The sequence below is a fragment of the Pelodiscus sinensis genome, chromosome 17, assembly GCF_049634645.1.
Source record: "Pelodiscus sinensis isolate JC-2024 chromosome 17, ASM4963464v1, whole genome shotgun sequence".
Classification (NCBI taxonomy): Eukaryota; Metazoa; Chordata; order Testudines; family Trionychidae; genus Pelodiscus; species Pelodiscus sinensis.
In genome coordinates this window covers 2018739-2043477 of record NC_134727.1, presented here as the reverse complement: position 1 = coordinate 2043477, position 24739 = coordinate 2018739, and the positions used below count along the sequence as shown (strand labels likewise).

The 24739-nt window shown below is 43.6% G+C and overlaps 1 protein-coding gene across 22 annotated transcripts in view; it reads left to right on the top strand.

The window, feature by feature from the left end:
* ANKHD1 (ankyrin repeat and KH domain containing 1) overlaps positions 1-24739 on the top strand; it is a 147729-nt gene that overhangs the window by 37848 nt on the left and 85142 nt on the right. For all 22 annotated transcript variants that reach the window (XM_075900082.1, XM_075900080.1, XM_075900075.1 and 19 more), the window contains exons 3-9: positions 6974-7130; positions 10752-10899; positions 12579-12726; positions 15750-15983; positions 17507-17601; positions 23645-23882; positions 24168-24359. In XM_075900082.1, the coding sequence (XP_075756197.1) occupies positions 6974-7130; positions 10752-10899; positions 12579-12726; positions 15750-15983; positions 17507-17601; positions 23645-23882; positions 24168-24359 (1212 nt within the window). The remainder of the gene's footprint in view (positions 1-6973; positions 7131-10751; positions 10900-12578; positions 12727-15749; positions 15984-17506; positions 17602-23644; positions 23883-24167; positions 24360-24739) is intronic.

The window sequence follows — 24739 nt, the reverse complement described above, 5'->3', positions numbered from 1 at the left end:
AAGGGTGGATATTTTGTACAAAGTGCAGTCTTTCATCCTACAGTGCTCTTCTGTTCTCTACCTCTGGCTGCAAATAAATTTGATGCTCTGCTCACATCTCTTCAGCTGCTGAAAGGGAAGAGGAGCGCACTTTTTCTTTTCCTTCACACCTCCTGACTGCTGTGAGGAACATAGGAAAGAAGTGTGTGCTCCCTGTCACCAGTTTTTTTGTGGCTACTTCTGATAAATATCTCCAACATTTGCCTGTTTGGCCATTAATACCTATTCTGCTGCCTAGCAAAGCTATGTTTCGTGAGATAGTTGCACACAAGATTCTTTAGTAGCTGCACAGGAAGTCTTTGATATTTTTGCCAAAGAGAAAGAAGCAGTATGAAATATCAACTGTATAGCACTAAATATATCTTATGTGCAGATTCAAAAAGAAAACAACCCCGTTGGTTTAAACTTTGAAAGTTCTCTGCAGTTGTAACTTCCTACCTTGGAAGGTAAGAATAGGAGAGAACTGAGTGAGCTGGCAATATGACTTAGCAGCTGGAAGCAAGCACCAGCACCATGTTAGTAGTCAGATTTCTGCAGTCCACCAGCATATTAGTAGTGATCAATAGGTTTGACAGCTGCTACATTGAATACTCCAGTATAGATAATGGCTGTCTGCAGGATTAGATAGACTAGTGGTCTGATCTTGCATCACAAATCTTGTGACTAAGATTAATTGAAAAAGCAAAAATCTGTGAAGAGGATTCTAAAGGTAGATGCAATGAAACAGTGCGGGTCTCTTGAGAGATAAGGCATGTAGTAAGAGATCAGTTGCATATTACTGGAGAACTATCTTCTAGCTCACCGATAACTAAGGAGCATGCTAGAAATAGGTGTTTCCTGTGGGCAGGAGATGAAAGATTATTGAATTGAAGAGTAACACTAGAACAGGTAAAAAGAAGCAAAATGCAGGACAATGTAGCACTTTAAAGACTAACAAGATGGTTTATTAGATGATGAGCTTTCGTGGGCCAGACCTATATTTGATCTGAGGAAGTGGGTCTGGCCCACGAAAGCTCATCATCTAATAAACCATCTTGTTAGTCTTTAAAGTGCTACATTGTCCTGCATTTTGCTTCAACTACCCCAGACTAACACGGCTACATTTCTATCAGGTAAAAAGAATAAACTAATAAAGAATAAACATACCAGGTTTCATGGTTAAGCACCAAGCATTCCTAGATAATAAATCACTGCTATTGGGGGTTTTCTTTACAGTTTTGATAGTTTCTCTTTAGTTGCCAAATAATTAGATTTCCAGAGAACTAACATGATGCTTTGAAACTTGATTTAAGATTGGACCAGGGAAACTAGGTACATGCAAAGCTGATCATAGTATGGGATAAGGTCTAGGACAGAGTTTCTTAAACACTGGTGTTCCATGAACAACTTGAAGGTGTGCTGTGACCTCTTCTTTGTTTTTGTCTTTTTTGTTTTTGTTTTTGTCTGAGTTTTTTAAAGAGAATTTTCATAGGTCTTCCGCATAGGTCTTGTGTCTGGACTCAGACTTGTTGCTTTACACATCTCATCATGCATCTAAAGTTGCAGTGTTCTACTCTGACAAGGATTCTGGGCTAAGGATGTTAACGAATGAGTAATTTATTATTCGAGTAGTCAATGGGCACTTCTGCATTTCTTCATTGAATGTGGGGCACTTGTACATTTCAAAGGAGGAATGTGGAACTCCGCGTGCAGCCCAGGCCAGCAGGAAGTCCCGCTGACTCCGGACTCCATGAGGGCACTTAACCTTTGAAATGTGCAAGAGCTCCCAGCCTAGGGACTTCCTGCTGGCCCCAGGCTGCACGCAATGTGCCAGCTTTGAAATGTACAAAAGTCTCCAGTGGGAGCTCTTGTGCATTCAAAGCAGAAGCGCCCTCATGGAGTCTGGGGTCAGCAGGGAACTGACCCTGGGCTCCATGCTGTGCTGCCACTTTGAAATGCCACACGGAGCTCAAGTTCCATGTCGCATTTCTGTAGAAACTGGGGTCAGCTGCGGACTCTCTAGCTGACCCTGGATTCCCTGTAGCATTTCCGCGGAACCCAGAGTCAGGTGAAGTCCCCAGCTGATCCTGGGCTCCATGCGGCACTACTGCTTCGAAGTACCTTCTCCCCACCGCGCTTGCTGCCTCTATTATATAGAGGCAGCAAAGGTGTGGTGATTGACTAGTCCTTAACATCCTTATTCTGGGCTTGTATCTATGCAACTAAGTATTCAGTTGCAATAGCAGCATAGGACCCAACTGCAGAAATTCTAGAGCTGTGCAAGATAGTCCAGTGTGGTCAAGTTATATGTTTGACCTAGGTCTAGCATAAGCCACCCTAAATTGGTTCCAGTTTAGAGAAATTTGGAAAGACACTCATGTATAATTGTGAATCTCCATACTGGTGAGGCGGTGAATTTCATGAGCTTAATAGGTTTCTTTTATCTCTAATTTTTGGTTGCCTGTTGCATTGAACTCATTGTAATTAATGCTATGCTCAGGGTTAGCACGTGACACATAGAAAACATAGCTGAATTTCAAAAGAATCAGAAGATGTGCATATGGCAAATCTTAAGGTTTCACCGGTGTTTTTCTAGCATGATTACTTCTGCAGTTAAATGCCTAACTGAGCCATTTTAAAAGATGACTCTGTTGCTTAGCTTATTGAAGATGACCTACCTTTGCTATTCTTGAATCATTGTTAGTTTCCAGAAGCAAAATGCAGGACAATGATATCTGTTTTGTGGGCATTAATCCTTTGTCATCACCTACAACCCCCAACTTAAACCTGTCCAACACATTATCAATAAACTACAGCCTATACTGGAACAGGATACCATACTCCAAGAGGCTCTGGGAGACAGACCCATAGTCTCCTATAGACAACCACCTAACCTCAAGATGATTCTTACCAACCACCACAGGACATACCACACTAATACCAACCCTGGTACCTTCCCTTGCAACAAACCCCATTGCCAGCTTTGTCCACATATTTATTCTGCTGATACCATTATTGGACCTAACCAAGTGAGTTATAAGATCAAGAACACATATTCCTGCGCATCCAGAAATATAATCTATGCTATCATGTACCGAAAGTGTCCGTCTGCTATGTACATTGGACAAACATCTCAGTCACTTCGCCAAAGGATTAATGCCCACAAAACAGATATCAGACAAGATCACAAAGAGAAAACAGTTTCTTGCCATTTTAACCAGAAAGGACACTCTCTCAATGACTTAACCACCTGCATTCTGCTACAAAGACCTTTTACATCTGCACTTGAAAGGGAATCCTCTGAACTGTCATTCATGTTAAAATTCGACACTCTCCAAAGAGGATTGAACAAACACTTGAACTATCTTACACATTACCAAGATAGCTTTCCCAATTATCACCTCTAATACCATTAACTCACAAACATCCCACTCTCCCCACCTCTAATATCGTCAATTCACAGACACTTACCTTCCTTCCTCCCCCCTCCCCCTGCATCCCCCTCCTGTTCTGAAATGTGATTTGTCCTTTTCATATGTGTTCATTTTTTTTAACTGTATCCTTTGGTATATATGGTTGTGACTACTTTCTTCCACTGTTTGATCTGAGGAAGTGGGTCTGGCCCACGAAAGCTCATCACCTAATAAACCATCTTGTTAGTCTTTAAAGTGCTACATTGTCCTGCATTTTGCTTCAGCTACCCCAGACTAACACGGCTACATTTCTATCCCTGTTAGTTTCCAGTAATGTGTAGGCTAGTGGTTCCCACATTGTTCCTGCAGTGGTGCCCGTTATCACTGCTAGTCTCATGACTCTCCTGGCACCTTAGTATTCAGGTTGACTTTGCATAAAAGAATGCTTTGTCTTAAGAATTAACTTGGAAAACTTTGAGTGGGTAGCCAGGCCACCAGTGTGCAGTCACAAAGGGCATCCAATGGGGGCCCTCAACCTTTCCGACCCTTGTTTGGTCTGATGGTTGAGGTCGCATCCAGCCCACTTTTAGTTGGCCTGCTGCCCCATGTGCTGGAGGAAAGGGATTGCATCAGTCTTCCTCTCTTTCCCAATCTCCCCACATTGCTTTTGCATCCTCCACAATGAACTTGTGACCTGCTGCTGGCCATAGGAAGGTATGCTGCTGCCACTGAGAGTTACATTGCTCTGGCAGCGGGTGGCGCTTCCTAGGTGTCCTGCCTGGTTTCAGCTGAGAGTCTGAGTGCTTTGAGCTGCAATAGGCAGCATTTTGGAGCAAGCCTCCTAGCTGCGGTCTGCAGGTGTAGGCTAGCAGGAGTTCAGCTCTGAAACCCAGACTCCGATTCTATGGAAGAGGCTGGGCTTCAAAGCCTGAACCTTCGCTGGAACCACAGCTTCAAACTGCTGCATGTAGGGCAGTCTCCACTAACCCAACTCTCTGAATTCAGGCTGGAAGGCTCACTTCAAAATGCTTTGTAGCCATATCCTAATGCTCCAATGGTAGATGGCACTACCCTTGTAGCTGTTTAGGAGCTTTCTTGCATCTTTTTATTCCCTTATCTGAAGACCTTCCTGGTCCTCTTTCAGGACCATACTGTGGGTAATGACGGACAGTTTGGGACCCACTGCTGTAAACACTTACACAGTAAGTCAGTGTGTTTCCTGACACTTGACTAGTTGAATGTTTGTACTTGCAGATTTGAGTTTATGCTGCAAGTACAGTTATGCCAGAGCATTTACATGTATAGAATAGACCATACCTAAACTCAGAGTGTCCTTGGGTACAATCAGTTAAGTGGTATAAACTTAAGAGTTGTTCTAGAATTCACATCAGCAGTGAAAATAACTGCATTGCTGGCATTTGAGTGACATTGAGATATGAGAGAAGTGTCCCTTTCTTTTGGTGCTGTTGTATGCCAGTCTGCAGATTCAGAAGTGCATCACCTTATTCTAAAGGTCAGCTTCACAACTGGTGCTAAACTACCTTTTCTTTTTAAATAAACTGATTCAAATTTCGCTGGGATTAAAAATTACTGTCCACAGTTGGGATGTTAGCATATAGCCATTTAAATGAGTAACCGATAGGTCTTGACTAGTCAGTTAATCCAAACGACACAGTACACCCCCTCTTTGCTGCCTGTGTATCAGACAGCAAGGTTGGAGGGGAAGCAGGAGCTGGTGCCCGTGTGGAGCTGGCTTTTAAGCCAGCTTCTGGTGTGTGCTGATTCCTGTGGAACCACCCCTCTGTATCAGAGGTAACAGTGTGCTGAGGGGCAGGCAAGATGCTGGCGCAGCCTCTTCTGCAAGGTGTTCAGTCCCCTTTCAGACAGAGGCTGCTGCCACCCCACAGCTGGTCTGCACAGAGAACCAATTTTTAAACTGGCTCCTCTTGTGGACTGGCTCCACGTGCCACCTCTTGCTGCTGCCTCTGATACAGAGGCAACAATGTAGGATGGCAAGAGGCTCCCCAGGTGTGGGGCCAGAAGTGCACTGACTGCCAGCCCCAGGAAGTATTTTAGTAACCGTGTATCTGCTACAAATGGTTGTGGATACGCGATTACTAAAATACACAACATGTAACATCCCTAGTCCACAGTCATTCAAAACATTACCTTTTGACGACATTGTAAGATACTTTATTGAGGCTTTAGCTGGTTCTCTGCACTTGAGTACATTAAGCTATTGGAAGATCAAACAATTACAGGCAGTCCCCGAGTTACGCAGATCCGACTTATGTCAGATCCGCAGTTACGAACGGGGCTTTTCTCGCCCCGGAGGACGCGAGCGGCGGGACACCCAGATGCGCCGCGGTCCTGCCGCCCGTGTCCTCCGGGGTGAGAAAAGCTGCTCCGTGTCTCCCTGGTCTGCTGGGGGAGGAGCTCCCCTCCTCCCCCCAGCAGACCAGGGAGACGGGGAGCAAAGCCTCGGAGGACGCCGTCAGCAGGACAGCCGCATCGCGTCTGGGCTGTCCCGCTGCCCGCGTGCTCCGTGGCTTTGCTTCGCGTCTCCCTAGTCTGCTGGGGGGGGGCTCCCCCCAGCAGACCAGGGAGACGCGGAGCAAAGCCGCGGAGGATGCGGGCGGGACCGCGGCACGTCTCGGTGGTCCCGCCACCCGTGTCTCCCTGGTCTGCGTGGGGGGGGGGGCAGCTAGTGCGCTCCCGCCCTCCCCCCCCGCAGACCAAGCTTTTCTCGCCAATGACGCCTGGGGTAGAGCAGCTGGGGCGCTGCCGGGTTGGTCCCGCAGCGCCGCTCCTCGGCGCTACTGGACCAACCCGGCAGCACTCCAGCTGCTCTGCCCCAGGTGTCCCCAAGTCAGCTGCTGCTGAAACTGATCAGCCGCTGACTACAGGAAGCCCAGGGCAGAGCAACTCTGCCTCGGGCTTCCTGTAGTCAGCCGCTGGTCAGTTTCAGCAGCGGCTGAATCTGGATGCCAGTTCCGACTTGCATACAAATTCAACTTAAGAACAAACCTACAGTCCTATCTTGTACGTAACCCGAGGGCTGCCTGTAGTTTGTTAAACTTTTTCAAGCTTGTTAAAAGCATTTATCCTTGTTGATAACTAAACCCACTGGAAGCTTTGATTTTTTTTTTTATAAAGTTGTAAATTGTGGAGCAGAAAATTGGAGTGGAAAAGTATTTCTCAAAACAGCCTAATGGCATTACCTCAACGTTTCCCATACATTAACTTGTTTCCAATGCTTGTTCTCCACCTCAAGAGTTTTTCAAAAGGTATAAGCTTGAAATTGGGGGCATATAATACAACTGCAAATGCAAATGAACATATCTTTGCTGCTTTGTTATAATGAAATTTTCAGATTATAAAGACACGTTAACAATTATTTTAAATATATTTGGTTTTTCCAGCATGTTTGCAGATCAGTTTTTACTAATAGTGCATGTGACTGAAATTTAAAATAGTATTTTTGCGTTTTCTTTTGTGTGACTTTCATACTAACCTGATTGATGAACGAACATACACTGAAGGAATTGGTAAATTGTCCACTGCCGATGGTAAAGCCTTCGCAGATCCTGAGGTGCTTCGAAGACTGACCTCCTCTGTTAGCTGTGCATTGGATGAAGCTGCCGCTGCATTGACACGGATGAGAGCAGAGAACAATCACAATGCAGGACAAGTGGACAAGTATGTAATGACTTCCTTTCACTCATTTTAAACTATAATCTCTACATTGTAAACTTTCAAATGAATTTTTTTCCACTTTGTATTTAATTATCTTTTCAGTTTCCAACTCTGTCGCATAAATCCCTTGCTAGTGGCAGCAACCATGTTCTCAAATCCCAGGGCATTGCACACCTTACCTCAAGTTGTTAGCTGGGGACAGTAGTAATAATGCACTGTAGCATCCTTCCTTCTCTTACCTTTTGAGAGAGTTGCTTTCCTTCCCATTTGGTATGTGATGTCAGTCTCTCCTGAACAAAAGCTTCTTAAAAAAAAAAAGCTTCTAATGGAAAGCCAGCCTTGCCATTCCCACAGAGGGTATGTCTACACTGCAGCTTGACACCTGCAGCTGACTCAGACTTGCAGGGCTTGGGCTTACTGGGCCACAGCCCGAGCTCTGGGACCAGTGTTCCCTGTAATCTGTGCACTTGTGTGGCCACTTAGGAGAAATTTAGATGCTGCCCTGATGATTAGCAGAGTGCCCACAGCTAGGCCTTTTGTTTCTACTGATGGTGCATGTTCGCACATGCTTTGGTGCACATAAACATTATTCTGTGGAAGGGAGGAAAAAATTCTGGGGCCCTTCCATCTTGCAGGGTCCTAGAATCTGAGCTCAGATGTCTGACCGTAGTGAGCCCTAGTCATCTGGCATATGACTATCTAATTGCGAGGTAAACAGACCCAGAAATGCTAGTGGTTTGCTGTAACTACTGCCTCAGCAGCTTCAGGGGTTGCAGTTTATTGAAACTAAAAGATAGCTCATTGTCTGGGACAGTACTGATGGGACAGTCATCTGCCAGACGCTATTGCTATAAGGTTTTGGAGGAAAAAATAAATTTCCTAGTGCTTGTCCACAACACACCTGTTAGCTTGATTAACCAGTAGAGCATGGCTGCCTCAGTGCCCCCAGAATCAAGTGATTGTCTTGTGTCCCGAGGAAGCATGCTTTCACAGCACTCCTTCAGTGGGAAAGGGAAGTATTACTGTGCGGGGCTTGAAGCATCAATATTTCCTACTTTCAGCTTTTGCAAGTTGAGGCAATATGTCTGTCAGCTTCCACTCAGCTACTTGACATGCAAGTGGTCCTGTGGAGGGGGGGGGCTGGAGAAAATGTGTTGAAATACTATGTTGTGCATATCTCAGATCTCCAATGCGCGTAAGATTTGAGGTGCTGTTCCTGGGGAAGGGTTTTTCAAGGAATATAGAAATGGACATAACATTAATTAAATCACAAACTGTATTCCTTTGGCACAGGAGCAGGCAAGATCCTTGAGTATTCTAGGATACATTTCTATCAGGCCGTAGTGTCTTGAAGACATCTAACTTTTCTAAGTAACTTCTGATTGGTTCTTTTCTTATTTTAACTTCTGAACCTACCCGACTTTTACTGGCATTCGCTGTGTCCAGTCTCTAACAACCTTCTTGATGAAAACAGAAACAAAGTTGTTAAGCACCTCTGCCATTTCCCCATTTTCTGTTATTGTTTTTCCCTCTTTGTTGCTTCCCTACAGAAAAATCCCTTTGTCAGGGAGGCCAAGGGAAGCTGCAAGAGCAGTCCTGCACCACTCTCTAACAGTGCGGGTACAGTGTTTTAGGTACTCAGCGCACCTGGCAGAGAGGTAAATCATCACAGGGCTGGAGACATCCAGCCGGTGGCTCCTACCCTGAGCTGGGGTCAGCTGCTAGTTCTGACTGGGCTGGAGGTAGTAGAGGACAAGATTTCTTTTTCTCTTGCCAGGAACAGCTGGGGCTGTGTCCTGCCCCCATCGCTCATCTGTGGGGGGGGCGGGGTGACTGTATGGAGAGCTGCTTCCCCCGCCACCCAACCCCTGTGTATTCAGACCTTGTGGGAGCAAGTTGGCTTAACCTGGCTGAAGACTAGCACAGAGGGCTATGACCCCAGGGAGTTTGAGGCAGGCCCAGGCCTTGTGCTGTCAGGGTCAGGTGCTGCCTCACCACTGAGTCAATGTCCTGGGGGTGTGGGTGCTGCAGGATGATCTTCCACCCCTCGTGTAGGCCTGTGCTCCCCCCGCCATGCTGGAGCCTCTGTATTTATGTATTAACAAATAAAGCTTGCAGAATTTTTAGCGCAGCATTTTTAATTTTTGGCACAGCATGCCCTCAGCAGTAACCCACTCCTGACATGTCGGAAGTGGGTTGTTCATTAGAAGCCAGGGCTTAGCTTGAATTTATCGGCCCTTTGAGTTCTAGACTAGTGGGGAGGATTCTTTATTTCAGTTTGCAAGAGATCCCATGTTCTTGGTTTTTCGTCATCTCTATTCTCCAAATTGTCTTCTGTTAAGAGACTTTTCTATTTAAAGACTAAGTAAACTGCCTTTATAAAGGTAATATCTTATTCAGACCCAACCCTATTCTCACATATTCTCTTGAGTATGTTAGTTTAAGGTATCTGAGGTCTCTCAATCAACATATCTGTTTTTGGAAGATGTATTAAGTACACTAGACTCCACTGCAGTCCACCATAGCTGCTGTTTAAGGTAATGGTTAAGTATTTCTTGACCCTTTTTATGATGACAAGAGGTGGGGATCCTGTCTCCATATTAGAGGATAGTAATATCACATAAGGACCTTTGCCCTTTTGTATCATCTTGAATTGACACATCAGTCAGTTTCCAATATATTTTATACTTCTACGTTGGTACTTTCTCATTTTGGAATGAGAGGTACAGTGACTTCACTAGACTGCCTACATTTTCCTTAGATTGTGAATGCGATTCCACCTCCTTTCCTTGCATTATTAATCTAGGTATCCTAGTATGAGGGAATGTTAAAAAATAATAAATCTATCCAATAGGCATATTGTAGTAATGTTCTATTGCAGATAGTCTGCAGACATCAGTGGCTTGAGTTTCTTTGGTATTTTCAAGGATAATTTCTGTCATATGAATGTTTTATTTAAAATGGTTTACTTAATTCCCCCTCTCCCTTCCAATAAAATAGTTCAGGCAGTAGCAGAGAAGTCAGATGGCTAAAGTAGAGGATTGTCAGATTGGAGGTCTGGTTTATTCCTAGTTCTGCAACAGAAGTCAGTGTCATCTTAGGAAGGTCACTTAAGCATTGTCTGTCCTGGGGATTTACCAGGATTTACCATTCTTGCAGTCAGTGGCTAGCTGCTGTCCAAGCTGCCCCAGTGTAAACCTCAGATGTAAACAGGAAAGCTCCAACTTGCCCTAGTGGAGCTACTTTGCTTTACACTGGGAGGAGCTGTGCTAGTGCATGTTATAGTCTTACTTGTCTGGACTTGGGATTTGCTGCAATGAAGCTGTCAGTTGCTAGCCACTTAATTCAAAATCAGAGCAAATTCCTGTTGTAGATGGATCCTTTCTCTCTCATTTAGGCCATCTGTGAACACTCCAACACAATGTTCAGGTGGTGTTTTGAAAAGCACTTTGCCTTTCTGTATCATGTTCTGGCAGACTTTCTTGCAAAGTGCTAAACAGAAAGCTAGCATGTTATTGAAGCAGAAGTTTTTCACTGTATAACTTGACTTTATAGTTTATCAGAAAGTTCACTGCCTGCTGCTTGTAGAATTATTCCTGTGTTCATTGCATGATACTCTTCCAGTCGCAGTTTGGCAGAAGCATGCTCAGATGGGGATGTGAATGCTGTCCGGAAGCTGCTGGATGAAGGAAGAAGTGTAAATGAGCATACTGAAGAAGGGGAGAGTCTCCTTTGCTTGGCTTGTTCCGCTGGGTACTATGAATTGGCACAAGTAAGTACAGTCACTTATGGCCGAGACTTTAAATACAGAGTACTGTATGCTTGAAATTCTTTGGAAGTCAAACATATTAATCCTTTTGATTTGAAATGGATTTTGTACTCTAAAAGGACTATGGACTAAAACCTAATGCAATTCACTTTTATTGCATGTTCAATAGTCTGTTAGACAGTTTCCCACTAAATATGCTTTACAAACCCTCAATCTAAAGAGGAGGGGGGTAACAAATTAAGACATGCCACAACAGAGATGGACTAGTTTGAACAAACACATATACAAGGTGCAACTTTCAATCTGCCTCTAGTTCCCAGGCATATCACTCCAGAAATATTCCAGCTATGGTGCCAAATAGACATTCTGAGATTCAGTCCCTAAAGGTGACTACACAGCCACAAACAAAAAACCACCCAAAAAGGCTGGGGGGACTTTCTGACTAATACATCAACATTGTTAACTAAATTGTAACTCCAGTGTGTCTGAATTCTTCCTTCAGTTACACCTGTGTATCTCCATTAAAGGCTATAGGAGTGGTTGTGGTGATTCACAAACCAGAAAGCAGCTAGCTTGACTTGGTGATCCCAAAAGACATTGATTGGGAGAAATCTCAGAGAGAGTGCTACAACTGAGATATTTTACATTTGTGCATTAATGATTCCAGCACAAATTTGTTCAATTTACCTGCAGAGGTTTATCCCAATCTGAAGTATTTGACAATCTTGATTGTATGTTGCAGTCTTTGCTTATATTTTGACTTTAAATATTGTAATGTGCAAAAAATGTGGAAGAAAGAAGCATAGTGCTCTACTTGGGTAGATTCAAGTAGCAGTCATGACTGGCTCTGGACAGATCCATAACTGGCTCTTTACCTGAGGTAGGATCACTGTGGTATAAAACATTTTAAAAATAGCAGGGAGGGGAAAAAAGGAGAATAGTTCTTAGGTATGGTCTCTGCTACACAGTTAGATGGGCATAAGGCAGCTTATGTTGATGGTAATTAAGTTAGTGTCTACACTAAAGCCTTCTTTCCAATGGATATAAGTGTTTTAATACACTGACATAAGTCTTATGCCTCTCTTGTGGAAGTGGAGTTGTCACTGCAGTTATGGCAATGCAGTGTCTTAGGCTGTTTTGTCAATGTCACAGCAGGAGCCATGAAATTGAAAAGAATGATACTATTCCCCTAGAGAGATGGGCAGCTGGACTCTGCTTCTGGGTAGGAGCTGTGGTAAGAAGCCTTGGCGACCTTTGGACCCTGACCCTAGCTGGAAGTGGGGATGAAAAGCCAGAGTGTCTTTGAACCCCAATCTCAGCTCAGAGCCTGGAAGTTTTGTGTATTTCAGGGCTTGGTAAGCTGTGAAATTGACAAAGCTACTTTCTGGTAGCAGGTGCGGGGGCTAAAAAGCCCACCAGGAGCAGGAAGGGCAGCCAGGCCTGTGGCAGAGAAGAGTCAGTGGAGCTGAGGAGCAATGCTTTGAGCCCCCAAACTGCTCCTCTTAGGTTGGTGGAAGTGCTCCTGGTGAGGACTTGCCCCACCAACCCAAGGAGAGTAATTTTTGTGGTGACTAAGTTAATCTAATATAGGGCAGCTAAGGTTAGTAGTTAGACATATCCTGGGTCCTTCAGAATTAAAAGTAAAACATAACATAAAGGAGTTTTAACTTCTGTTTGTTTAGGTGCTACTCGCGATGCATGCGAATGTTGAAGATCGAGGGAATAAAGGAGACATAACCCCATTGATGGCAGCTGCAAGCGGAGGCTATGTAGACATTGTAAAACTGCTACTTGTTCATTGTGCCGATGTCAATGCCCAGTCTTCAACAGGTAGGCATGGAACAGCAAAATGGCTGAATTGCGTAAGATTAGCACTTATCAGTCCCAGCCTGTTTGCATGTTTTGAACTCTGCTTTTTTTAAGTATTCCGTGCTTTCATTTAATAGAAAATACAGTAGAAATTACTTCAGTTCTAAGGGTAAAACAATCATAACTGTTACACAGCACCAAACAGGAGCCTTCATTGTTCATCTGAAACTGAACACCAGAGTGAAATCAGGTGGCTCTTTCTTAGTCCTTAATTCTGCTGCAAAGGCATTTTATCCACTGAAGACCCCTGTGAAATAGGGTCACCAGTAAAACAAATGGGAACAAATTAAGTCTGACCTTTTGAGATAATTCAGTAATTAATACCAGAGCTGCAGTAATTGACATTCTTTGAAAAGAGTGGTACTCCACTGCCTACCCTCCTCTACTCTACTTTCGCATTTGGAGGGGTCTCTGTTGTAGAGAAGGAAATAAGGAGATTGGCTGCACACACACACTATTGGGGCACCATTGGTGTATGAGTCAAGCACAGCGTATGTGCGGCCCCTATGGTCACTGCTGCAGAAATTTGAGTGACAACGTAAGGAAGTGCCAACAGCTGGAGTAAAGTACCCACAGAGGACACATCTTGAATGTCAGTTACTGCCCGGTAAATAGCTTCCTCTTTCACTTCACTTAAAACCTCTTGCTTACAAATCAGATATAAAGATACCAAAGCATCACTGCACACACCAAAAATTGCTTACTTTTCATTCTACCATATATAACTAGGGGGCTGTGCCCCCTGCTTGCCATGCTCGCCAACCCCCCCTCTCTTTGGGGTAAGCAAGCCTGACTCTCCCTCTTTGGGCCATGCTAGCTCCAGCCTCAAGTCCATCCACCACAGCCCTCCCCTCTCAGCCCCCCCATCACCCTCCCCGGTCTTCCCCCCTAGGCTCTCAGGCCACCTCTCGCCACAGCAGTGCTCATGCTTCTCTGAAAGCCACCTCTGGCACAGAGCCTCAGGGTTTTCTCCTCTCCCCACTACCCTATGGGAAGCTGGCACTAGCGCACTAATCATGTTGGGGGTGCGGGGGCAGGATTCCAGGCTGGAGCTCCAGGTATGTGGCAGCCCCAGTGTACCTGGTCCAAGCAGCCGGCGGAAGCAGTTCCCCATTGAGTCCAGGAGTGTCAGGGCCCGCCGCACAGCGGGGAGCTGCTACTGCTGCCCCCGGCCCTCCTTCGAGGGGACTGGGGGCCAGCAGGGAGCCCCAAGATGGAGGAGAAGAACCCTGAGTCATTGCCGCCTCTTCCCTTTCTGGGGACTCCCAGGCTAGGGGAAGGGGTGATATAGTGATGTGGTGATGTCACTGTTGCCCTAAGGAAAAACTTTCATGTGTATATATATAGAGATATTAAATTCGAATTGATTTGATAAATACTGTACTTTTGTTTCACTGTATAGTCTGTAGAGCAGTATGAACAAGTCATTACCTGTATGAAATGTTAACTTGTACTGACTTCACTAGAGCTTTTTATGTAGCCTGTGGTAAAACTATGCAAATTATCTAGGTGAGTTGATGTACCCTCTGGAAGATTTCTGCATATCCCCAGCAGTGTCTGTACCACTGATTGAAAACTAGGGATGTGAATGGTGGACAAAAGGGCTGCCACAGCCCTGTGGAGAGGCACTCTACCCCAGCTGGAGCAGCCCCTGCCTGTCCCTGTTAAATCGGTTAAACGTATAACATTTAACTAGCTAACTGATTAACTGGGATTTACAATCCCTATTGAGAATCCGTTGTCTAGCAGAATGAAAGAGGCTGAAGTCCTGGCAGGTGACTCATTTGCACATTAAATATTCTATGCCATAATTAGGAAGAGGTGTTTATAACTGAAATTTGCTTAGAGGGAAAATGAGCTGTTCTGAATAGCATAAATTGAATCTGTAGTCTGCTGAAATGGACTCAGGTGCTTGAGATAAACAAGGTGCTTTCCTGAAAATGAAATCCATAAGTTTTCAAGGATACTATAAATTAGTGGTATAAATAGTGAGTTTGGGCAAGTAAACCAGTGGTTTACCATCCCTCTTCCAAGGAAAAAAAAGAAAGAAAAAATGGCCTTTGAATGAGAGATAAGATAAAAGGGTTGTTGAGTGTCTCTCTAGGACTCCTAGAAAAGTAAAATGTTGGAAGGTTTGGAAAAGTGGTACTAAAATAAGCCACACATTTCATCTGGGCAGTGGGTAAGTTGGCGTGGGCAAATACCAGCTCTCTGGACAGATCCAGTTTGCCAGGGCTAGCCCCTTGTGGGTCCCTACACTGACCACCGGTATGTGGGATCGCAGCTCCCATTGGCAGTGGACTGCTGTCCCGGCCCACCTCTGTGCTTAGTGATATTGCTAATAGACAAAATGTGGTCAGTTTCCGAAACCGGATAATGCGATGACCTTAGTGTCCTTGCGAAATACAGAAAGCTTTTGTAACAGATTCTGTATAGGAAGAAGGTGGTGGGTGAAGGCAAAAATGGAAGAAAATATAGAATGAAAGGTTAAATCACTTACATGCCTACCATTTATGGTGAAAAATGCTGAGGGAGGTGTGAGCTAGTTAGTCAGAACTTGACTGTCTTGGCTGAGAGAGATTACCAAGATATAGTTTACAGAAGACCGAGGCCACACAAAGCAGGAATAATGGCCTTTGCATGAGATATAAAATAAAAGGGTTGTTGAGTGTCTCTCTAGGACTCCTAGAGAAGTTACCGTAGGCCAAATAAAAGGTTTTTACACTGATAAAAGGAGTCCTGGAACTAGTACACTGTTTGATGATCATACTTATGTCTAATTGTTAATCTGTTTCTGAATCTTCTACCTCCCCTGAAATCATAGGTGAGAGAAGTGCAAAGGTCTGCTAGGTTGATTTGTTATAAATACTTAGGAAAATTAAAATTCTATATGTTAAACTAAGCCAAAACTTTTAAAATTTGCAGCTGGGGTTAGGCGAAGGAGGAGGGAGTTATTTACTGTATGTTCTTTTATTTTCTCTTAGGGAACACAGCACTCACTTATGCCTGCGCTGGGGGATTCGTTGACATAGTGAAAGTGCTATTGAAAGCAGGTGCTAATATAGAAGATCATAATGAAAATGGACATACTCCTTTAATGGAAGCAGCCAGTGCAGGTCATGTTGAGGTTGCGAGAGTACTTCTGGAATATGGTGCAGGAATCAACACTCATTCCAATGAGTTCAAAGAAAGTGCACTTACACTAGCTTGCTATAAAGGTATGGTATTAAAATCTTGGTTTGTGTGGAAGTGTTAAGTGACTCTTCACCTTTTGTATTTTTTTTTTTAAAGTTTCATTGTATTACGCATGTGACATTGTTAGAGTTTATGCTTGGAATCTAACTAAAATACCAAGACAATTTTTGTAAAAGTTTAAAAAAAATACCTTCAGGAACCAAATTAGAGTGCTGGAGTTTAAAGAAAGCTAAATGAAGTCAGGAAATCTGGAATTATTTGCAACTTAACTTTCTCATATCTAACACATACTCTACCCTTGCTCCATCCAATCACATTAAGACACAGCATAAGAACAACTCCATTCCAACTCATCTGAAGAAGTAGGTCTTATCCATGAAAGCTCATGATACTATATATTTTGTTAGCCTCTAAGGTGCCAGAGGACTACTTTCTGGTTTTAAAGTTACAGACTAACATAGCTCCCCATCTGAGACATAAGAACAAGTATGTGTTTAGTCATGGCCATTGCTGTTGCCACAAAAACTGCATCTTTCTAAACCCTGGGGTATGTCTACACTACAGATCTTTTCTGAAAAAACTTCACTCACTTCCACACTGCAGTTGCGTTCTTTCGATTTCTCTTCTCCTCCCCCCCCCCCCCCCCCCAAAAAAAAAAGAACAGAGGGGTTTTTCCAACATTGGGAAACCTCTTTCTACACGGAAGAATCCTTTTTCCAAAATAACTCTTTTGGAAAAAGGCGTGTATGGACAGGGAAGAGGGAGTCCTTTCAAAAGAAGAGGAAAAAGCACAGGTGCACTGGTGGCTACTCCGTCCGTAGTAATCACAGCTTAAATGCGAGAGCGTCCATTCAGTGTGGACGCTATCTTTCGAAGAAGCAGATCACTTTTTGATGCGCTTTGGCAGTGTGGATGCTCTTCTGGAAGCTTTTTCGGAAGAGCTTTTCTGGAAAAGCTTATGAAAGAAGCCTGCAGTCTAGACGTATCCTGAGTCTTGTTGCAAATGGTGTTCTATACACATGCTTTCTGTTTCTCCTTTAGAGAGAGAGAGTACTAAAATCCCAGTTGTGAATGTGGTACGAAGGCATCTGTGGCCATTGTGTTGTAGAAGACCAGAGTAACAGTGCTTATCTGTAATGTTATAAATTTAACCTGTTATAACTTCATATTCTTTTCTGGAAGGGTTTTTTACCTTCTAGGTTGATTTTTCTCCTTTCCTCACTTTTTTGCCAATCCATGTAGTACTTAAACTATGTGGGCAACTAGAACGCACATGCTATTTGTTTATAGTTTGAAGTTTCAAGGCAGGATTTTAACAGGGTTTTATTTAACAGGGATTGGTTTTAAAAGAATAAACTTTGCATAGCCAGAAGTTAAAATCTTAACTGATAAGACCGCTCGTACAGTGTTATAATGTTGAAGCCTCTCTTGTGTTCTGCCAAAATAGCAGTGTATTTACAAATTATAATACCTACAAAAATATAAATTATATTTTGACTAAACCCTTTATTAATGTTTGTAACACATTGTTTTCTTTTGTTTGAAGGCCATTTAGATATGGTTCGTTTTCTGCTTGAAGCTGGAGCTGATCAAGAACATAAAACAGATGAGATGCACACAGCCCTAATGGAGGCCTGCATGGTAAATAGTATTTAGTGAATCAGTTTTGTTTGGGGTGACAGAGAAGAGTCAAAGAGTTGGTAGAACAAAGCAAGCCTTTTTTGGCTAATGGGACTTTTTTTTTTTAATGCACTGATCCAGGAGAGAAAATGTTTTAGGGTTGTCTTGCTAAGAATACCATTTTAAAGTGTGGCTTCTCAAAAGACAGCTTGGCTGTCAGATTTAGTTCTGAGTGGAAAAAATAGTTCTTTTGTTATAGGGAGCCTGTGCTTTGGGTGCAACTGTGTCCTTTAGTGTTGGAGTAAGAATTTAACTAAGTAGAAGGCTGAGCAACCAAAATCCTTCTCTCCTGCCTGAGGACATTGAGGTGGAAGGCATGTTTTCAGTCAGGATACTCAAGATTAACTGCAAGTTAACTTTCCTAGATGCAAGGAACATCCTAGCCTATATGCTGTCTTAATATGAATCAAAATCTGCACTGCAGTCCAGTTCAGCAAGATGCATATATGCATAATTTTAAACACACATAAGCAGTTTTTTTTAATTGAGGCCTAAAAGAGTGTGTGAGTGTCTGCCCCAATTTGGTCAATTTTTACTGAATGTGTTACTATAATATTGGGCACAAGCGCAACAACACTAGACTCATGCTGAGAGGTTGATCTTGAGGGAGGTGTGTTTTACTAAGAGAGGAAACATAATTTTGGACTCTCTGTTGTATCGGTCATATTTGGTTTTGTTTGAGTAATTGCTTATGTGCATTCCACAGTTGGTTTGCTTGCTAACCATGTGCACTGGTGCTAGAAGATTTTTCCCCTGGCAATACCCATAGAGGAACTCCTCTAGCAATTAGAGATGTGATAGTGTAAACAGTTAACTGCAGGGGAGAGTCGTCAGATGGAAGCAGAGTTGATGCATGCAGAAAGCCAGCTCCTGTGGAGCCACCTCCCAGCTGTGTATAAATCATAGAATACTAGGACTGGAAGGGACCTCCAGAGGTTATCGAGTCTAGTACCCTGCCCTCACAGCAGGACCAAATACTGTCTAGAGCATCCCTGATAGACATTTCTTTAACCTACTCTTAAATATCTCCACAGATGGAGATTCCACAACCTCCCTGGGCAATTTATTCCAGTGTTTGACTACCCTGACAGTTGGAACTTTTTCCTAATGTCCAACCTAAACCTCCCTTACTGCAGTTGAAGCCCATTGCTGCTTGTTCATCTTGGCCTCTGCGGATAGAACAAGTTTTCTCCCTCTTCCTTATGACACCCTTTTAGATATCTGAAAACTATCATGTCCCCCCTCGATCTTCTCTTTTCTAAATTAAACAAACCCAATTCCTTCAGCCTTCCCTCATAGGTCATGTTCTCTAGACTGTTAATCATTCTTGTTGCTCTTCTCTGGACCCTCTCCAATTTCTCCACATCTTTCTTGAAATGCGGTGCCCAGAACTGAACACAGTACTCCAATTGAGGCCTAACCAACGCAGAATAGAGTGGAAGAATGACTTCTCCTGTCTTACTCACAATACACCTGTGAATGCATCCCAGAATCATGTTTGCTTTCTTTGCAACAGCATCATACTGCTGACTCATATTCAGCTTGTGGTCCACTATGACCCCTAGATCCCTTTCTGTCGTATTCCTTCCCAGACAGTCGCTTCACATTCTGTATGTATGAAACTGATTGTTCCTTCCTAAATGGAGCACTTTGCATTTGTCTTTATTAAACTTCATCCTATTTACCTTAGACCATTTCTCCAATTTGTCCAGGTCATTTTGAATTATGGCCCTATCCTCCAGATTAGTCGCAATCCCTCCCAGCTTGGTATCATCTGCAAACGTAATAAGTGTACTTTCTATACTAATATCTAAATCGTTGATGAAGATATTGAACAGAGCCGGTCCCAAAACAGACCCCTGCGAAATCCCACTTGTTATACCTTTCCAGCAGGATTGTGAACCATTCATAACTACTCTCTGAGTACGGTTATCCAGCCAGTTATGCACCCACGTTATAGTAGTCCCATCTAAATTGTATTTACCTAGTTTATTGATAAGAATATCATGCGAGACCGTATCAAATGCCTTACTGAAGTCTAGGTATACCACATCCACCGCTTCTCCCTTATCCGCAAGACTCGTTATCCTATTAAAGAAAGCTGTCAGATTAGTTTGACATGATTTGTTCTTTAAAAATCCATGCTGGCTGTTCCCTATCACCTTGCCACTTTCCAAGTGTTTACAGACTATTTCCTTAATTACTTGCTCCATTATCTTCCCTGGCACAGAAGTTAAACTAACTGGTCTGTAGTTTCCTGGGTTGTTCTTATTTCCCTTTTTATAGATGGGTACTATATTTGCCCTTTTCCAGTCCTCTGGAATCTCTCCTGTCTCCCATGATTTTCCAAAGATGATACCTCCTCTATCAGCTCCTTGAGTATTCTAGGATGCATTTCATCAGGCCCTGGTGACTTGCAGGCATCTAACTTTTCTAGGTGATTTTTAACTTGTTCCTTTTTTATTTTACCGTCTAAAACTACCCCCTTCCCACTAGCATTCACTGTTAGGCATTCCTACAGACTTCTCGGTGAAGACCGAAACAAAGAAGTCATTGAGCATCTCTGCCATTTCCAAGTTTCCTGTTACTGTTTCTCCCTCCTCACCTGACCAGTGGGCCTACCCTCTCCTTGGTCTTCCTCTTGCTTCTAATGTATTTATAAAAAGTCTTCTTGTTTCTCTTTATTCCGGTAGCTAGTCTGAGCTCATTCTGTGCCTTTGCCTTTCTAATCTTGCCCTTGCATTCCTGTGCTGTTTGCCTATATTCATCCTTTGTAATTTGTCCTACTTTCCATTTTGTATATGACTCCTTATTTTTAGATCATGAAAGATCTCGTGTTTAAGCCAAGATGGTCTTTTGCCATATTTTCTATCTTTCCGACATATCGGAATAGCTTGCTTTTGGGCCCTTTGAAAAACTGCCAACTCTCCTCAACTGTTTTTCCCCTTGGTCTCGATTCCCATGGCACCTTACCTATCAGCTCTCTTGAGCTTACCAAAATCCACCTTCCTGAAATCCATTGTCTCTGTTCTGCTGTTCTCCCTTCTACCCTTCCTTAAAATTGTGAACTCTATGATTTCATGATCACTTTCACCCAAGCTGTCTTCCACTTTCAAATTCTCAACCAGTTGCTCCCTATTTGTTAGGATCAAATCTAGAACAGCTTCCCCCCGAGTAGCTTTTTCAACCTTCTGGAAAAAAAAAAGTTGTCTCCAATGCAGTCCAAGAACTTATTGGATAGTCTGTGCCCCTCAGTGTTATTTTCCCAACATATATCTGGATAGTTGAAGTCCCCCATCACCACCAAATCTTGGGCTTTGGATGATTTTGTTTGTTTAAAAAAAGTTTCATCCACTTCTACCACTTGGATTGGTGGCCTGTAGTAGACTCCTAGCATGACATCACCTTTGTTTTTGATCCCTTTTAGCCTAACCCAGAGACTCTCAACACTTCCATCTCCTATGTCCATCTCCGCCTCATTCAAAGTGTGTTCATTTTTAATGTATAAGGCAACACTTCCTCCCTTTTTCCCTTGTCTATCCTTCCTGAGCAAGCTGTACCCTTCTATACAAACATTCCAATCATGTGTATTATCCCACCAAGTTTCTGTGATGCCAACAAGGTCATAATTGTACTTATTTATTAGCACTTCCAGTTCTTCCTGCTTAGTTCTTCCTACTTATTTCCCATACTCCTCGCATTTGTATATAGGGCATCTAAGATCCTGATTTGACCTTGCCTCCCAGTTTTGCCCTGACTCTCCTTTCTCTCTGCCATTGTAGCCCACGCTCCCTCCCATTTCCGACCCATCTCCCAGGTCTCCATGTTCTCCACTTATCTGTGGGCTTTGCTCACCTGTCGCCATTGAACCTAGTTTAAAGCCCTCCTCACTAGGTTAGCCATTCTTTGTCCAAATAGGGTCTTCCCCCTCCTTGAAAGGTGGATGCCATCCCTTTTTAGCAGTCCTTCCTGGAATAGCATCCCATGGTCTAAGCCAAAGCCCTTCTGGCAACACCATCTTCGCAGCCAGGCATTCACCTCCAGGATGCACCTGTCTCTGCCCGGGCCCCTACCTGCAACAGGAAGGATCGAAGAGAATACCACCTGCGCTCCTTCACCCGTACTCCTAGAGCCCTGTAGTCACTCTTGATGCACTCCATGTCACACCTTGCAGTATCATTAGTGCCCACGTGGATGAGTAGCATGGGGTAGTAGTCAGAGGGCCGGATAATCCTCGACAGTGCCTCCATAACATCTCAGATACGGGCCCCCGACAGACAGCATACCTCCCAAGATGAAATGTCAGGGCAACATATGGACGCCTCCGTCCCCCTCAGAAGAGTCTCCGACCACCACTACCCTATGTTTCCTATTCTCAGTGGTGGCAGCAGACCTCCCCACCTTGTGGGTACAGGGCTTCTCCTCCTCCAGTGTAGGGGGTGATTGCTTATCTTCTGTATAAAGAAGAGCATAACGGTTTCCTAGTACCACGGTGCCAGAAGTAACCAGCTGCCACTGTCCACCTTGAGCCGTCTCCTCCTCCACCAGTGGTGTGTCCCCAGTCTTGTGTACCGGGACAGCTACCTCACCTGTCTCCTCATGAACACGGTCCAGGAATTTCTCATGGATGCGGGTGCTCCTCAACCTAGCTACCTTCTCCTGTAGCTCTGCCACCTGCTGCCTGAGAGATTCTACCAGCAGGCACTTTTTGTACTGGATGACCTCCCCAGCCTGGATATCAATAAGTGGGAATTGAAATCCACATTCCCTGCAAAACCATACTAGGATCTGGGTAGAGGCATCCATGCTCAGGTGCTCTTGTCTGGCTACAGGCGCTGGTGGAGGAGACAGAAGCAGTGCTGGCACAGGTGTTGTGGGTCTTCCTGACCATCGTAGGCCTCCCTCTGTCAAACTCTCTCTCCAGACTCCCCTGTCTGCAGCGCCTGTCCACTTCGCTGAAAAATTCAACAGTTATACATTTACCAAAAACACATTTTAACATCCGTACTAGTGACCCCTGAGGTGGCACTTCCATGGGCATGGTATTGGGGCTATGTGCTCACCCAACCCTCAGTTCCTCCTTAACTGCCAGTGGCGATGCATGGAACTGGTTTTGCTTTAGATAACTCGTATAACCCTTTGTTTGATATGTTTGGTGTCTTTCATTACTAAACTCATGGGGTATGTCTACATTGCATTCCTCTTTCGAGAGAGGGTTTTCTTTCTTAAACCTCATTTTATAAGGAGTAAGGGTAATTTCAAAAGAAGGGTTTTCTTTCAAAATAACTGCATCTAGACAGCATTTCTTTTTTCAAAGAAGGTATTTCGAAATAGCGCCCGGACGCAATTATGCAAAAGAAGCGCGGGAAATTCAAATCTGCGCTTCATTTGCAATTTTGTTTGCCTGCATTTGCATTCCTCTCTCGAAAGAGGAATGCAGTGTAGACATAACCATGTAAATAGTTCCCTAGTAATGTAGTATCTATGGAAGTTAGCATGTTCTTTGTCCATACTGGTGATAAGCCAATCCAGAAAGAAATTTGCTTTTCCATGATTGCTTCCTGTTGGAGTATTCATTATTAAACTGTCTGGTAATTGTGTGCTGGATTATAATTTACTAGCTGTATTATGATAGTGCCCAAAATATGCTATACAGATACACAAGAAGGTGTGGTTCTTGCTCCAAAGCTCTTATCATATTAAATAAAGCATTTGGATCTAAATTACTAAATTTTATCTCCAATCAATTAGAAATTGTGCAGTTTTTGGATTATTATGCAAAAGAATTGCCATTATTAATGTTATGAGATTTATAGTTACGAAAAGAAAGCAGATTTTTTTCAGAGTGAGATAGATGCACTGTTACAATTCTCAGACATTGTCTTGGAAAGAGATCTTACCAGAGTCCAAAAATGGACGTTCATGAGAACATTTGTAACAGTGGTGTCTTTGCTACATTGGGATGTTTCTGACTTCATTTGTTTTTCAATTACTCTGCTCTTAGGATGGACACGTGGAAGTAGCTCGTTTACTTCTAGACAGTGGTGCTCAAGTCAACATGCCTGCGGATTCATTTGAATCTCCACTTACATTAGCTGCTTGCGGTGGACATGTGGAACTAGCCGCACTACTAATAGAAAGGGGAGCAAATCTTGAGGAAGTTAATGATGAAGGTTATACTCCGCTGATGGAAGCTGCACGTGAAGGGCATGAGGAGATGGTAGCACTGCTACTGGCGCAGGGTAAGAAAATGGTTTAATCACATGAATTACTCTACATTAAATCTTTTCTGGTGGTTATTCCAACTACATAGTCTTTCATAATCTCACTTTGAATGATTAAGTACTGATCTTGCAAGTTGTTAGTGTGTGATGATTTAGTACATGGCTATTACTTGATAGGGAAAACATAGAACTATCACACACTGACTTCTTGCGAAAGGCTGCGGGTGGGGGCAGAACAGGAAAATGAGTGCCCATCTCCTTGACTTGTCTGGCCAGACCATTTAACAGATCATTTTTCCCCAGGAGCAAATATAAATGCACAGACAGAAGAAACACAAGAAACAGCTCTTACTCTGGCGTGCTGTGGAGGATTTTCTGAAGTAGCTGATTTCCTTATTAAGGCAGGAGCTGACATAGAACTTGGTTGCTCTACACCTTTAATGGAAGCTGCTCAAGAGGGACATCTTGAATTGGTGAAATACTTATTGGCAGCAGGTAAGTTAACACCTCCCCGCCCGCCCACCCACCAGTTGACTTAAAGGAGATATCGCTTAAAAGATGCTAGTCTTAAAGAAAAATGTCTGAATTAGGAAATAGCCCTGTAGCGCTTTGCCCTGCCCCCATTGGAGGCGGAGAGGGAGAACTACCTGTCCCCGGGCTCTGGGGTGGGAGGAGAATGCAGACAGATTCCGTTTCAGATAAAGGGGAACACAACGCAAGTCAGGGAACCTCTGTTATAGTCATTTTCACTCTTTCCCAGGCCAAATTAAAATTGTCGTTCATAGTGGCAATTCATAGCCATTCTTGAAACCACAATAGAAAACCCAAATATACTGTGTGTATTGTTAATTTTTGTCATTTCAATGAGATTTTTA